Source organism: Sphaerodactylus townsendi, linkage group LG11, assembly GCF_021028975.2.
Source record: "Sphaerodactylus townsendi isolate TG3544 linkage group LG11, MPM_Stown_v2.3, whole genome shotgun sequence".
Taxonomy (NCBI): domain Eukaryota; kingdom Metazoa; phylum Chordata; class Lepidosauria; order Squamata; family Sphaerodactylidae; genus Sphaerodactylus; species Sphaerodactylus townsendi.
In genome coordinates this window covers 52,426,417-52,442,503 of record NC_059435.1, presented here as the reverse complement: position 1 = coordinate 52,442,503, position 16,087 = coordinate 52,426,417, and the positions used below count along the sequence as shown (strand labels likewise).

Here is a 16,087-nt window from a genome sequence, read left to right as displayed (position 1 = left end):
ACATATATGGAGTAAGTATATGAATAAGTAAGCATAAGTATGGAGTAAGTATATGAATAAGTAAGCAAATGAATGTTTACTTCCAAGTTCTAGTGTATTTAGCAGTATTTACCCCCAGATGAGTATGCACTATTGTAATCTTTGCATGTTCACTCCTTTTAATAGTGCATAAACACAGTTAGGCACCCCTTCGTTGTGAAACAATAGATACTCTAAGCAGGGTGCTCGCGTGCCCCGGTGCAGTTCCCCCTCACTCTGTCCCTCCTTGTGTCAGAGCAAATACTCCTTGTTCGAAGACAGTGCTGTGTAGTGGTTAAAATATTACACCAGGGTTGGGAAGACCTGAGACCAATTCTCCTAAATCGTCTTTGAAGCTTGCGGGTCACTTGAGACAATCTCAGCCTATTCTACCTCGCAGGGCTGTTGTGAGAATTTAAAAGAGGCAAAAAAAAAACCCACGTGTGTGGCCGTGGGACAAACAAATAATAAAATGTGAGTGACAGACAGGCGGGTGCTTGGTTTTCTCTAAAGGAGAGCCCTGTCTCAATCCTGGCCTAAATCCATACCGTTGTCCCCCGGGCCAGAGGGAAGGAGGAGAAAGCGAGGCAAGAGGGATGCTGAAGGCGGAGCTGCGAGGGGCGGGGCGGGCCGGGTGGCTGCATGCCGAGCGGCCAGACCTGCAGGGGCTGAAAGGAGACGCCGGTCTGGCCCGCGAGAAGGGAGGAAAGAAGGAAAGCAAAGTTGTAAGTAGATCTCTCCGGGATCTCTCCGGCTTCCTGACCGGTGCTTTGGGAGTGGCGGTCGGATGTGAGCATGTTTGCTGAGCTCAGACGAGCCACGGGGTGGCTGCGAAACGGCTCCGCAGCTCTCCGGACAGCTTAATTGCAGGCTCCCGTTCGGCTGCCCTTCCCTCGCCTGTCCTGGAGTCGTGGCAATGATGTGGCTTGCTTGAGCACCACACCGCCATCACACGCGCACGCCCCACACCGGCGGCGCAAGAAAGGTGGTCTCGATCAGACGAGCGCGAGCCCGTGACGTGTCTGGCTACGTCATACGGCACGAAATGGACAAGCATTGCAACAGACGGGTTTTTGTCCCGGAGACTTACCGGCAAGCAAGACCTTGTTTGGTTAAGCTTTGCGTGCTTCAACCTTGAGCGGGCTCCGCAAAATTTGCATTCAGTCCCGCTGGGACTTTTATTCGTTGTATGAATGAACGCCCCCCATCGGCAACTGGTGGCTCTCGGACCAGCTGATAGCTTTCTGCATCAAGCACGGTTGTGCACATTGCTGGCAGGAGCGAGAGTTCCCAGATCCAACTGCAAAGGTGTGCCCTTCATTCAGGCAGCGTAGCCTTGGAGGCTGAACGTGCCGAGGGGGTGGGGCGTCACAGAGGTAGGGTTGCCAGCTCCGGGTTGGGAAATACCTGGAGATGTTGGGGAGGGAAGGAACTTCAGTGGGGTATGATCCATAGAGTCCGCTTTCCAAAGAGGCCATTTCCTCCAAGGGAACTGACTTCTGTTCCCTGGAGATCTCTTGCCACCACCTGGAGGTTAACAACCCTGTTATTGTGGGTGCCTTCCTTGGGAAGCATGTGCAGTTGAGGGTTCTTTCCACACAACAGGGAATGCTGCTTTTTCACAGATTGCCATTGTGCAGGGATGTGTCTGCCTAAGTCTGTTTAGAACTCTTTCATGCATCCCAGGAAACTTGCCTGTGTCCAGTGGCATACTGCCAACGGGGGAAGAGGGGGCGTTCCGGGTGCGCGCCAGCGCAGGGGTGTTCCAGGACAGGCACCAGGCGCTGCTGCAGCAGGGGCGCAGGCAGTGGTGGGATCCAAATAATGTAACAATTGGTTCCAACAATGAGATTCAAATAATTTAACAACTGGCTGTTTACAAGCACCATTTTAACAACCAGTTCTACCGAAGTGGTGCAAACCTGCTGAATCCCACCACTGGGCACAGGGCGCGTGAATGCCCCAGGCGCAGTTCCCCCTCACTCCGCCCCTCCCTGTGTCAGAGCAGAGATTGCTGCTGTTGAGTCACACCCCTCACACACAGACATGTATGTTCATTCTCACCAGAGATGTTAATTTCCTTCCTCCAAGCATATCCCCTCTGCTCTAGCCAAGCTGGTTATGATATACATGGTACCTTTGCATCCTTTGCAAACATTCTGAATGATATTCATTTCACATTCTGACTAGAGTAAAAGGACTGCGAGATCCCCATTTCTGCTCATGTTTGATAAAGGGTGCTTTGACTTTCGAAAGCTTATACCAGGAGTCCCCAACCTTTTTGAGTCTTTGGGCGCATTTCAAATTCTGACACAGCATTCTGACTTAGCAACAAAATGGCTGCCACAAAATGGCTGCTGTAGGAAGCGGAGCCAGCCACAAAATGATTGCCACATTGGCCTAATTTAACTTTAATAACAGTGCAAATCCTTGTGCTGTGGTGGCAGCTGCAGCCAAAGCAACATTTCCAAAAAAAACACAAAAAAACTGCTCAGCCAATTAAATCTCCAATAGGAACATTCTATGCATGTTCAGCTGAACATATAATTGAAGCTCCACATTTATCCTGGTACTGGTCCATGGTTGTATTCTGACCGTTCCTTAAAAACAAGTGTATGCATTTACATGCAGGCTATGTGTGGGTTCAATGTAGCATATGAACAGAGATTGTATGAAAGAGCTTTTAAAATGTCTGTATGTGTTTAGTACTTGCTGTGAGACACACTGGTGTAACACCAATGTATATACTGCAGCTGTATCTGCTGTGTATATGTTGAGGTGGCCTCTTCAACTTCAGTGAATGGAGCTTCAAGTATTCCATCTTGTTAGTCTGACTTATTGAAATAAATCTCCTCTTGTGAAAACCTTTTTGAAATGATATCCATCTACATGTTACTGCAGACTTTTTAAAATGACAACATAGTTCTTTCCACAAAAATATTTTAATATTGTTGATAGAAACTAATTATCCTTAATTGATCTTCCAAAGCAGTGTCCCACACTTCACAGATAAATTTTTCCATCCAGCTATAAAAAATGGGAAACAATTCTAAGAGCTCTTGTAAGGAAAATGGATGTGCTCAAAACAGAATTGTTGAAGCAGAAGGCCACAAAATATGATTAATTCTCTTCCTGGCATTGAACCGAGGACACACAGAACTTGTAGTTCTCTCATTCTCTAACATCTAAACTAGCATAAGAACAAAGCTATGCTTTTACTTCATCTGCCGAAGGAAGAGGGCAGAAACAGCAGGGGAAAAGAAGAGGTGAAAGACTTAGGCTCATTCCGCACACGCAGAATAATGCACTTTCAAGCTGCTTTCAGGGCTCTTTGAAGCTGTGCGGAATGGCAAAAACAGTTGTGAAAGCAGCTTGAAAGTGAATTATTTTGCGTATGCGGAATGAGCCTTAGAGACGTAAGGCAAGAGGATCCCCAAACTGGATACCGTCTTTGAGATGGGTACTTGAGCAGTGGTTCTGAGATAGAGAGAGCCAGCTACAGCAGGCCAACCCAGAATCCATGAGGTTTGATGTGATGACAGATGTATACATGTGTATAAATGCTATTTAATGCTTTACCAAGGTCATCAGAATTTATAAGGCCAAATCTAAGGAACAGTGAATGTACGCATATTCTGAGTTCCATAAAAAATTTCAAAATACAATTACTAAACACCTCAGAGAGCATACTTTTATTTTTAAATTAGGCCAATTTCATAATCACGTAATATCTACGATTCCTCGCTAGTCAAATTATGTTCGCAACACAAGAGTCTATGCCCCATTCTCAACATCCATTGGAAGTCCTGTAGATGTGCCGACTTAAATTCTGTAAAATATGTTATTTTATTTTAATTTGAAACCATTTCACTTATGCTTATAAAACACGTGGAAGTTACAATTTAAGTTCCAGGCCCTATGAATGATAAGGTATGTGATTTTACAGTCAGACAGCTTGTCATTTGGATTTTCAGCAGGTATGTTTTCTTTGCTGCTAGCTCGTTTTTCCAGATCGGTATTGCTTCAGATGGGCATGTCACTATTTCCATGGGGAAGGAAGGCAACACGGTATAACCCAATCTCCCCAGATCTCAGAAGTTAAGCAGAGTCAGTACTTGGAAGGGACACATACATGGCAGTTTCCGCAGAGCAAGGCTATGGCAGCCCACCTCTGCTTACTCACTTGCCTTGAAAGCCCCTTGCTGAGGTCAACGCAAGTTGGCTGTGACTTGACAGCACTTTACACACACAGTTTTGGTATCTAACTACACATTAAGGAACTTTTTTGCTTTAAGAGTCTCAGAATAGAACCTGCATCCTTTTATCTTTTTGGAGTGAACAAGCCTTGGCAAAACAGGCACTTTTCCGGAATTCCCGTCTCATTCATTGAACTCTATGATATGCTTTGGGATATGTGGTATGATTTGCACGATGTAAGAAGATTGGGAAGACTCTTCAAAAGTTTGCACTTACTTTATTTAAATTCTTTGCTGTAAAATTGGCTAGCTATTTTGCATATGCCATCTTTTGATTATATCAGATATTACAGGTTCTTCCCATACCTTTGTCTTTGTGACATGTGCTATTCATATGTTGCGTGTGTCTTGTTAGGTGTTTTGTGTGATACCTCTGTTGTGCTCATCTGTTTTACTGTTATAGACGTATTGTAGCATGCGATTTGACATAGACATTAGCACCATATTAAATTTATGGCACAGCTTAATATATGTCAGTTGCCGTGGTGCAGTAGGTTTCTCCTTGGTTTTTTTTTCCCATTCAGCTCCACTGTATTTCTCTTTCTCTTGTTTTTTTGCAGAAGCAATGGTGGCAGCCTTCACTTAATGTCTGTTTGGGAGTCTTATAGTGCAATCCTAAGCAGTGATATGTCCAGCACATGGAAATTGCAGCTCTGTTTAGAACGCTGCTTAGTTCCTCTTTTCAGCCAAAGTTTGTTTTTATTTCCTTTGGTTTTCGAAAAGGAAAACTACTGAGTGATATTAGCCTTCTGTGTTGGGAGGAGCCAACAAAACCTTCATTTTTCTTACCTTTTTTACCAAAATGGAACACTTCTGAGCAGCCTAAAAACAAAATGGGGAGAGTGGGAGTTTCAACTGTTGTATGCCAAAAACAACTTTAGCTTTAGAGGCTTGCTTTGAATTGGTTGCACTGTGGCATTGGGATACTTTTGCACCATTTCCTTGCGATGGGATTTCACAACTAAAAGGAACCAAAAAAAAACCTCCTAAAAATGATGCAACCAAAAAAAACAAACCTCACCCCTTTTTTCTTGCTCACTATATCCCTTAGGTTCCTTCTCCCCAGATAGCTGGCTTTTCTACTGCATTGTAGTCTGCCCCTTCACGTCCAGGACAAGCAACAGCCATTTTTCGTGAGGGAATTGCCATTCCATTGTAAAGGATGACCCTGTTTGGCTTCTGAGATTTGATGAGACAAGGCTAGCATTATTATACATGGAAGTGGCAGAAATGCCCCACCACTGCAGTGGTAATGGCTGCAGGAAATTTTAGAAGACACGGTAATGACATCCACCTTACTCACTGCTCCCACAATCCCACACATCCACCCTTTTTCTATATTATCTGTGTACAAGTAATCACATGACAGGAAGTGCAATTGGGGGCTGAGGTGCAGCAATTCCCTTCCCCCTACTAGCTGAGGTTCACTACACTGCTCAGCTGGAAGGGAGGAGTGCTTTAAAGCAACACATTGTGGGGAGGGATGTCCAGAGCATAGTAGTCATGTAGAAGCCTCCATTACATTCCAGAGGTTTCCTGCATTCCAGAGCCAATGTGAGGTAGTAGTTAAGAGCAGTGGACTCAAATCTGGAAATCTGGGTTCAGTTCCCCACTTCTCCACATGAAGCTCTCTGGGTGACCTTGGGCCAGTCACAGTCCTCTTATAACTTTTTTAGCCCATTCCAAGGCAGGCAATGGCAAACCTACCTCTGAATATCTCTTGCCTTGAAAACCCTATGAGGTTGCCATTGATGGTAATCTCTCTGATAAGGGATACCTTTGTATTATAAGCAGAGTGCACAGAGGCATAGCACAGCAGAGAGATGTGTGTGTGCATGTGTGCATAGGCACAAATAAAAGTCTGAGTCATTTCATAGTTTCTAGCTAAGAAGAGGAGTCTTTATTAGTAAACTCCACTGAGGATAGAAAAGTGAAGAGGTTGGTTCTCTATTCTAATCTATCTGGTATGGATGCAGTCTGCATCCCTCTGTATACATGGTGCAAGATAGAAGGTGAGGGTAAGGATGGTGTGGAGAGGAGGAGGAGGAGAAGCAGGAAGGAAGTCCCTAAGAGTATCAGTCTACACACCAAAGGGATAGTGTCAGTATGGTAAAGAGAAGTTGTCATTGCCTTGACCCTCTCTATCTATCTGACTTACTTGTAAGACCCCCTCTGTCTCTGAGGCAGGAATCAGCGTACAGTCCTTCACTTCCAACAGCCATAAGTCAGCTGTGACTTGATAGCACTTTCCACCACCACAAAACCCCTCATGTGGAAGCAGCCTTTAACTAGCACAAATGTGCTTGTAATCTGTCCTATGAAAAATTATGTGGAAATTGAAAACCCCATATTTCATTGACTTTCATCAAACCATTGAGAACATGAGCTCTGGAATATTTGTGACTTTTTAACAAAACGTCCAAAGGAAAAATTGGACATATATATTTTGAGTATGTAGCAGTTAGTCACAAATCTTCAGCCCCTCCATGATTAACACTGAGGTACACCAAGGCAATTAAGGAAATGGCAAACCAACTCTGCCCATTTTTTACCTTGAAAACTCTGGCATTTGCCATAAGTTGTGGCTTACACACACACACACGAGTTCTAGAAAATTAATTTTGCATAGGTTTTTTTATGAAGGAAATAACAGCAGAGATGTGAAAACTTTCAGGTGGAGGGTGGAAATTCTCTTGACGAATTCTCTTGATGAACAGAAATTTGGGTGTTCCAGTAGTAAACTTTTTTAAATCAACATGCCTGAACTACACAGGCACTCCCACAGGTATCTTACTATCTTGAACCAAAAGCTGACAGTTGTTTCTATCCTTGCTAAAGGCGGACTATAAATAACATAAATAAATAGAAAAAATTAAATTCGCGAAGTTCTGACTCACTGGCAATCTGATCATGGGAATATTTATTGAGAAATCAGCTCCATTGTGTTTGATTGTGTTTACACCCCATCAGTTTGCACAGAGTTGCAACCTTAGACTGAAGAGGATTGAACTGTTGCATGTTTACTATAAAATAAGTTTCACTGAACTGAGGAGCACGTACATGTGTTTACTTCAGCATATGTAAAGCTGCAACCTTAGAAATGTTCTTCAAGCAGTAACTCTAGTGTCTAATAAAAGCCCTCCTTCCCTTATCTTTCTTGCCTTTGAGTTAATGACTTCACTCTTTCCCTGTGCATTCCCTGGTCTTTATCTTTCCATCTCTATCATTTGGAAATGTTTGTAAACCTCCAGGCAGTGACCATGTGGTGTCTGTCGCACTGCAAACGCCAAAATAAATATTGAAGAGTCTGAACCACCAGCGTTAATAGGTTCACTTTTGGCATCCCGATCTAGATCGACACCCCTGAGACGAAGTGAAGCAACTACTTCTATTGAATGCTGGAACTGTGTTTTTAGCTGCCTAGCAAATATTTGCTGGAATCTACGTTTTCACATAGAATGCCAGAACACTACAGGCTTAACTGCTGTCAATAAAGAACAGGGAGCCCTTGAAAGTTTCTTTAGTCATAATAATCATGTGATTTTGACTCTCCACATCAGTCTGGAGTGAGACAAGACCATATTTTGACAAAATATCTGGCCATAAGTCTGCATTTGATGCTTGCCTAAAAAACTGAATCTATGCACAGGGACCTATTGCAAGATATCTCTTCGGCTCCTGCAATTTCTATTTGTGATATGTTGTAATTTGCATTTTATGCTCATATTAAGAAGATGGTTTAAAACCTGTAAATGTCCCTTCAGTCAACATCCCATTTAATTCATTTCACTTGCAGTGTGTTCATTTCACTTGCAGTTCAATAGAAAAATATTTTCTTTTTACAACTACTTTTTCACAGTGTTTTGTGCAAACTAAAGTAAATTTAGCACGCAAATTTGTTTATTGAGCCCTATCACAAATAAGCTATGCAAGGGATTAAATCTTTGCTCAATTTAATAACTACATATTTATAAATCACATACATTTTGAAGTCAAAATTTGGGACTGAGCAAGACTATATAGATGCCATGAATCACAGAAACACACTAAAAAGGCTGGAATAATATTCTAAAAGTATACATTTTTGAACTCAGTAAAGGCACAGAAAGGAGAACTGTGAGGGAAATGTTCATTTCAGGATATTACAGCTGTAATGCTTTCTGAATTTACAAAGAACATCAAGGGGCTATAGTTTACTCATCTCACATGAGGAATTTTCTTTTTGTAAAATTCAGTAGCAAACCAAACACTCATTTCAATATATGTGTCTTTCTAAGAAATTGGTCATGTGCTTGTTCCAGTATGAGGAATTAAAAAGTCACCTGAAATTATTTTGTAGATTTGCTTTGAAATAGAGAATGGGATTGGCTGACAATATGGATGGGGATGGAGATCAGAAGATAAAGCCTGAAGCAGACAGGAAGAATTGCAACAGTTTGGTAAGTCATGTTTTTAAGTGTCTGCATGTGCTAGTCTGGCTTTAAGCATTTTGGTAGCTGAACAAATACAATTAAACACCTTCTTTTGCCACATACTCCCTTGGGTTGGGTAGTCAAACACAAAGAGACTACTTTTACCCTTGGGACTCCTTATCTGCTTTCTCCAATTGCTATGATGTTTCTTATTGGGATTGGCACCTTTTCCTTGATCAGGGCAGCTGACCAAGGCACCGGGGGCAAACCTATGAAGAGGCAAAAATGGTGTGGTACTAGGAGTGTGAAATGGAAGGAAGCAAGGGTCACTGGAGAGCCGAGATGGCAGGATCAAGAAAAGCAACGTAGCTGGGAGGAGAGTTAAAAGCAAGCAAGGCAGAAATAACTGAAGGAACTCTGACAATTCTTCAAATGGAGAACAAAATCAAATGCTCAGTGAACACCTGACTCTGAAAAACAGAATCTCCATCAAATATCTAAGAAGAAGGATAGTGGGTGACTTGGAATTGTGGGCATGGAGTTCTTTCACTTGTTCCCCTTTCCCTCAGAGGGCCCAGGCGCAGGTCACATCTTCCATGTGTCAGTCTTCATCTCTGTCCTAAGGACATTGTGAACATAAGTAAAGCCATGCTGGATCCAACCAAGGACCATCGAGTCCAGCGTCTGACACGCAGTGTCCAGCCAAGTGCTCCTAAGAAGCCTACAAGAAAGATGACTGCAGCAGCATTGCCCTGCCTATGTTGCGCTGCACCTAATATAATAGGCATGATCCTCTGATACTGGAAAGAATAGGTATTCAGCATGTAGAAAAAGGAACTTAAGCCTCCTACATGCATTTTTGCTGAGTTGAAACAGTCCCCAGACAGTCCCCGATGTCTGTTTGGGCTACATGTGTACTGTATACTGATGTGGTCATGTGGCCTATACTGTATAGGTGGAGTTCTTGTTAAAATAGAATTGCTGTTCATTTAGTTACTAATTTGATGCCAGAAATGGTGGGTTATAGGAGTAAAAAAATTCAATGTGAAATTCATGCCATTCTAATGATTTTGATCGATTCGTAAGGCTTCAATAGGAATACTCCCCTAAAATGCTAATCTGGTAGAGTATAGTGGTTAAGAACCAGAGCCACAAATCCCTAGTAAAAACCTCTATTTAGTCATAAATTCAGACTGTTAAATTAACTAAACTATATCTGTCTAAGTTTCCTTTTGCCCTCATATATACCACGGCAATAATAAAGCTGACCTACCTCTTGGGACTATTGTAAAGGTTTCTGAGAATGTATGAAAAGTGCTTTGAGACATGGAAATACAGTATTAGTAGTAGTAACAATAGTATTGTTTTGTATGTATGCTTAGCTCATGTTAAAAGTGAATGAAGATTTTGCCAGGAGTTCAACCAGTCTTTCTTAATGCATGCAATGCTTTCTGAACACACATGCCCTGAAAGGGAAAGAAGTATCTCATTGACTCCTCTTTCCCTATGTATCAAAGGTGCTTGTTGCCTATTCCAGAGAAAATTGACAGCTAACTATATTTTCCCCTGCATGGCAAGTTATAATTTGGGAGTGGTGGCTTGCTTTGAGAAAACAGCAGAGGAAAGGTTTCCCCATTCAAGCACTACTGACCTGCTCTAAAACACTGTAACAATTGTACAAGCTGCCATTTTGTGACTGGCTTCACCGACAAGCAGCCATTTTGTGACTAGAAGCGATAAGTAGATTAAGTAGCTCTGGGAAAAATCAATTCTGTGTTCTCTTGTGGTACTTCTGTATTTGTTGATACATCTATGTCTAGACCACTCAGACTTTTAATTTTACAGTCAATAAAACTGAAATTATTATGTCTTGCTAAAAAGAGTTTGGTGACAATTTAAAGACCATTTATTTATTTATTATATTTATATACCGCCCTCCCCCGGTATATAAACTAACAGTTTATTCTGTCACAAGCTTTTATGAGTTCAGAGCTCTCTTCATCAGATGCTGTCTTTTGAGTTGTTGTAAGCAAAGCTTTGTGTTCGAAGGTCTTGAGATTCCATTCCCAGTTATAATGTGCTATTTTAATAGTGTCATGTTTCCGCTTGTTTTTTTAAAGCTGCATATTTCTTCATCAAGATTATGATGAAGAAATCTTTAGAGGCGGCAACTTCATGAAATAGAAATCCATGTTGAAAATCATGATTCAATAGGGAATCTGAAATTGAATCTTAAGCTTCTTCAGTTCATCCACAGTTATGAGACCAACTTCCTTAGGCTTGAAACCTTACACGCTATCTGAAATGGTTTGAAATAGAATATGTTCCATGGGTCTACAAAAGGCAACAATGCCAGGATTTACCAATACTGACAAGTACTTCTCAGGTTTACGTATTCTCTTCTCCTTTTCAGATTATGGATTTACAACTTACTGACACACCTGAAGCAGCTGCTTTTCCCAATTTACATCAAAGACTCTACATCTATGAGTTCGAATCTCCTCCCAACGACAACTGTAAATATGATCTTTTCCCTGAATGGCATTTGCCAATGAAGACAGCACTGATATTATCTTTGTTGACCTTTGCCTACACTTTTCTAAGAGACGTCATCCATCCTTTTGTAACTGCTCAAGAAAATGTATTTTATAAAATTCCAATCCTGGTTATAAACAAAGTCTTACCTGTTGTTTCAATCACCCTTTTGGCTTTAGTTTATTTGCCCGGAATACTGGCTGCAGGTTTTCAGCTCCATTATGGAACCAAATACAGACGCTTTCCACAGTGGTTGGATAGATGGATGTTATCAAGAAAACAGTTTGGACTTCTTGGCTTCTTTTTTGTGTCAATGCACGCATGCTACAGTTTGTGCTATCCGATGAGGAGATCTTATCGATACAAGCTTTTGAACTGGGCATATCAACAGGTATGGCTGAACACTCTGCATTCATACTACTTGTGGAATACTGTGACCAGTTCTAGTCACTTTTATCTGTTTGTTAGTGTTTATTTGGGAGGAAAGAAGTGTGCTATGATAGAAGCTCATAAAACTATAACAATGTGGAGAGATCAAATAAAACTTCTTTTAAAAATAGCAAAGTCACTTGTACAAAAATGAGAAAAGTCCCTGCAACATTATGAGTACATGTGATTTGTTTTGCACCTGCTGGGTTAACATTTGTTCAGTTGGGTTCTGAAGATTAGTTTGTGACTACTGCAAATACCTGCTTATAAATTATTTCCTCCAGCTAGAGGAAACTTACAAAATAACACTCTGGCCCTGGGCAATCGGTTTGATTGGGAATGTGGCCTTGCATAATGTAAACTTGATATTCAAAAAGAGCCATCACAAACCTGCCTTTTGAGGAGGAGAGCAGGAAAAAAAATCTGTGCTGTTTTGGAGAAGGGAGGAGAAAACCACCCAGTATGCTTTCTGTAGTTCATTCCCAAATGGCAGTGTGAGAACATGTTCTACCCTTTAAAAAGATACAGCCTAAAAGCTGCTTTGAGAGTTCTAGGATGTCAGTTTGTGACCTATTTTCAGGATGCCATTTATAAAACTTGTAAGTTCAGAACAAACAATAGGAAGGCCTTTTTCCCCTTCAAACATTGCATAATTAACTTGTGGTGGAAATGGTTGCAACATTTGGTGATTGCTGTTAGCACATACATTCAGTTGTATTTTTTTAAACTGTAGAAAAAGACATTAACATTTATAAATAGATATGAACTGACAACTAATGGTATGAAGTACAGCTTGTGTTTATGCATGTGTACTGTCAAGTCACAACTGACTGATGGTAACCCTGTAAGGTTTTCAAGATCCTGCCAAAAATAAGAGCTGATCAAAATCTGTCAGTACAGTATGACTTTCTTGCATCCCTCAGAGACAACCATGAAGCAGGAGTTCCAAGGTCTATAGTGGGAAAGGAAGAACTGGTGAAAATTACTCTCTCCTTTTCTCTGTGGATGTTGCCCATCAGATTAAAGTCCCTGCCTTTTCAAAGAATATTGATAAATGTCATGTAAAGGCAAAGAAAACTATGCCTACTAAAATTCTCTTTTTAGTCCTGCTTTGCACTTGGTTGCACATGTGGAACTGTTGAAATCATAGCAGCTTGTTCCCTGTGGGAAAAAAAAACCCCTGTGAGTTTTTTAAAGTCTTGAGCTGCCCGGGCAGGATGACAGATGTGTGAAGAGTGCTTGCTGGTCAGCATCATTCAATACTGCCTTTTAGTACATTACAATCTGCTAAAGGTAGTATTAGATGGAATTCTTCTCGTCGGCAAATTAAGTCATACCTGCTGGGAAATCTAGTTAAAAAGGAATTAGAATAAGCCTCCTTAAGGGCCAAAGTTCTCTGAAATCAATGCATGACTCTCAAAAATCAGGAGGAAGAGAAGGATACCATGGCAAAGCAGTTTCCCCCCTTTGCATCTAACAAGTTGTGTAAAAGCTGCAAGTACACTTCTACATGGCCTGGCCTGTATTCAGTTTCATATGGGGGATTGACTTGTACATAAAGACAACCTGCTGATTTTCCTGTGTTTGTTCTTACTCTGAAAAAGAATGTCCCAAACATAAGATAAATAGCTGTGAGTATTTTCTGCTGGCTCCTATGAGGGTTTGTTTTGCAGAGCCCATACTCAGAAGATGGTGAATTCCATTCACCTGCTATGAACCAGCCTTAAATCATAAATACAACTGGGTCCTCTGAGCATCATTCCGTCACTTTAGCTGTATTATGCCTTCCACAGGTAAAGCAGAAAAAGGAAAATGCCTGGATTGAGCACGACGTTTGGAGAATGGAGATTTATGTATCTTTAGGAATTCTGGGCCTTGCTATCTTGGCACTGTTGGCAGTTACATCAATTCCGTCAGTCAGTCAATCACTGACTTGGAGAGAGTTTCACTATATTCAGGTATATGTAAATGATTTTGCGTAGATCATTGGGGAGGGACTGTAGCCTGCAGGCACAGCACATACTTTTGTTTTCAGCTACAGACTAAAGATAGATTCAGTGGAAAATAACTAAATGCTGGACATTCCAGAAAATCACTGGAAGACTGGAAAATCACAAATATCAGATTATGCTCTGTTCCCTAGGCATTTACTTATATAGAAGCATTCCACCAGCAGAGTTAAGAGGGAGGTGGAGCCTTCTCTGCAGGCAGGTGTACTTATAAGTAAGATTTTTAGTATCTGGGCTGATATAGGAAGCTGAGATACAGAGGCTCATTCCGCACACGCAAAATAATGCACTTTCAAGCTGCTTTCACAACTGTTTTTGCCATTCTGCACAGCTTCAAAGAGCCCTGAAAGCAGCTTGAAAGTGCATTATTCTGCGTGTGCGGAATGAGCCAGACAGTTTCTCCAGCTCAATAATTGTAGCTATTTTGCTGTAGAATAGGATCAGCATGGGTCCATGTACCTTAAAGTACAACTTGGAAAGTACATAAGTTCGGTACGAGACTTCAGGTCTGCTGTATGAAGCTCCTTATATGTCTTTGAAGTTCAGAGTTGCAGATCCTGATATTATTAATATAGAGTTGACTGTATTTTGGCATTGGAGTGAATATGCACCAACACTGAGCATTCTAAAGAGGATTTTAATTAAACCCTTGATGTTGACTATAACCAGATCTGCTAGCTTTTGAGCTGACTCTTGATTTCTGAGAACTAGCAGGTAATCATGTATATTTCTATCTTGCAAAAAGCCTTACCTGCTGAGTAGTGCACTTCAGGCTTCAGAAGGAAACCCAGCTTGTTCTCGGGGAAAGGCAAGTTTGGCTGTGTCAGCAATATTTCTTAACAATCTAACTTGTCATATATTTTCTTTCTAGAGCAAGATGGGATACTTAGCTCTCCTGCTGTGCACCACTCATGCACTAGTATTTGCGTGGAATAAGTGGATCGACATAGGCCAGTTCTTGTGGTATACTCCTCCTACATTTATGATAGCTGTTCTTCTTCCCATAGTGGTTTTGGCTTGCAAGAGTATCCTCCTTCTTCCATGCCTTAGCAAGAGACTACAGAAGATCAGAGCTGGCTGGAATAATAACACAATGTCAAGCAGGGCACTGATGGCTTCCAGATTATAGATGAATTGTGTCTGTATTTTGCTGCCAATGTTTTCAACCCCTAAGCATGTAAAGATCATACCCAGGGATGTCATCTTATGCATAAACTACAGGGAGTTTATTCCATTAGACAGGAGTTTATGTTCGAATCTGTGTGCTTAACATCACATTGCGTAGGTGGAAAAGTAAGTGTGCTTTTTCTCCTAATTAAGTAATGTTCTTCCTTGGTTTAAGTGTTGTTCTAAGAAATTCACTTGGGCTAACAGCTGACTTCAGCAAACATTTGAAGTGGATCTGTGATGTTAAATCTCCCATTTGTGAATTTCTCACCAAAATTCCAAAGTTTTTGAGTTTAGTCCAAGCAAACTGTGATAATAGACATATTATTACTCCGGTCGATTCCCCACTCACTATTAGATGCGTGCTCGTCACTCCAAATATCAAGGTTTCCAGTAGAACTCCCCATTGCAGCAGAGCTGAAAACGCTTTCATCCCATTTCCGGTGCCCCCCCCCCCCCACTCGTTTTTTAAGAACCTGGAAGAAAGTGGACCTTTTAAAAAAACGTGTGGTCAATCTGGAGAGGTGGGGAAGTTGAGGGGGTGGGTGAATCCAGATTCAAACTACCCACCCTTGCGAGTGACATGGAGCCTTCCATCCAATCAGGACACAGTGGGCTGTGCACGATGCGCGCGCAGCCCTTTTTAAAAAAAAAATGCAGACCAGAGATCCACGTGGATATGAAGCTACATAGGACCAGTTTTGACTGATTGACTGAATAGAAGGCAATACAAGGTACTACACATATCCATGTGGATCCGAGTACATGGAAGTGCGCAGAAACAGGGCTTTGCTTTAATCGCCCGTTTCTTCGTCTCCGCGTAGTCGTTTTGCGCATGCTCGCACTGACATGGATCCATCAGTTTGAAAATAAAAAATCCCGCCCCAGCACAACGCAGCAGCCAATCAGGATAGTCCCTCAGCAGATCACGCGTTTGATCCGCTGACAGTGGGGACTCCTGCATGGCTGTGGCAGTGGGGGGGACTCCTGCAGGTGCCGCTATTGTGACTTAAGACACAGATTGAGAGATGTTCTGCCTGGATCAACTGGTCATTCATTGCAATGGTAGAAACAGACCAGTATTTGCCAGCTTTCTGCACGTCAGAATGGTCTCTCTCTGAATTGTGGGGATTTCTGTGCATGCACGAGTTCCCTTTAAGCCACACCTGAGGATGTTCCAACAGCACAAGTCTTTTTGCAGTAAACAGACCTCTTCCTGATGAACAAAGCACCTTGCTGGATCAGACAGGATCTGTGTTAT

The 16,087-nt window shown here is 41.8% G+C and overlaps 1 protein-coding gene across 1 annotated transcript; it reads left to right on the top strand.

The window, feature by feature from the left end:
- Positions 1-658: 658 nt before the first annotated feature.
- On the top strand, positions 659-15,482 carry STEAP1 (STEAP family member 1). The gene is made up of 5 exons (XM_048511355.1): positions 659-743; positions 8,614-8,713; positions 11,100-11,612; positions 13,444-13,608; positions 14,531-15,482. The coding sequence occupies exons 2-5, from the start codon at positions 8,633-8,635 to the stop codon at positions 14,786-14,788; spliced, it is 1,017 nt and encodes a 338-aa protein (XP_048367312.1). The 5' UTR covers positions 659-743; positions 8,614-8,632; the 3' UTR covers positions 14,789-15,482.
- Positions 15,483-16,087: the final 605 nt, after the last annotated feature.

Bases quoted from the DNA above. Each gene is read 5' to 3' on its own strand.
- STEAP1 (XM_048511355.1), top strand. From the start codon at position 8,633: ATGGGATTGGCTGACAATATGGATGGGGATGGAGATCAGAAGATAAAG. The intron at 8,714-11,099 runs GTAAGTCATGTT...TCTCCTTTTCAG, and splicing joins GGAAGAATTGCAACAGTTTG to ATTATGGATTTACAACTTAC. The intron at 11,613-13,443 runs GTATGGCTGAAC...TGCCTTCCACAG, and splicing joins TGAACTGGGCATATCAACAG to GTAAAGCAGAAAAAGGAAAA.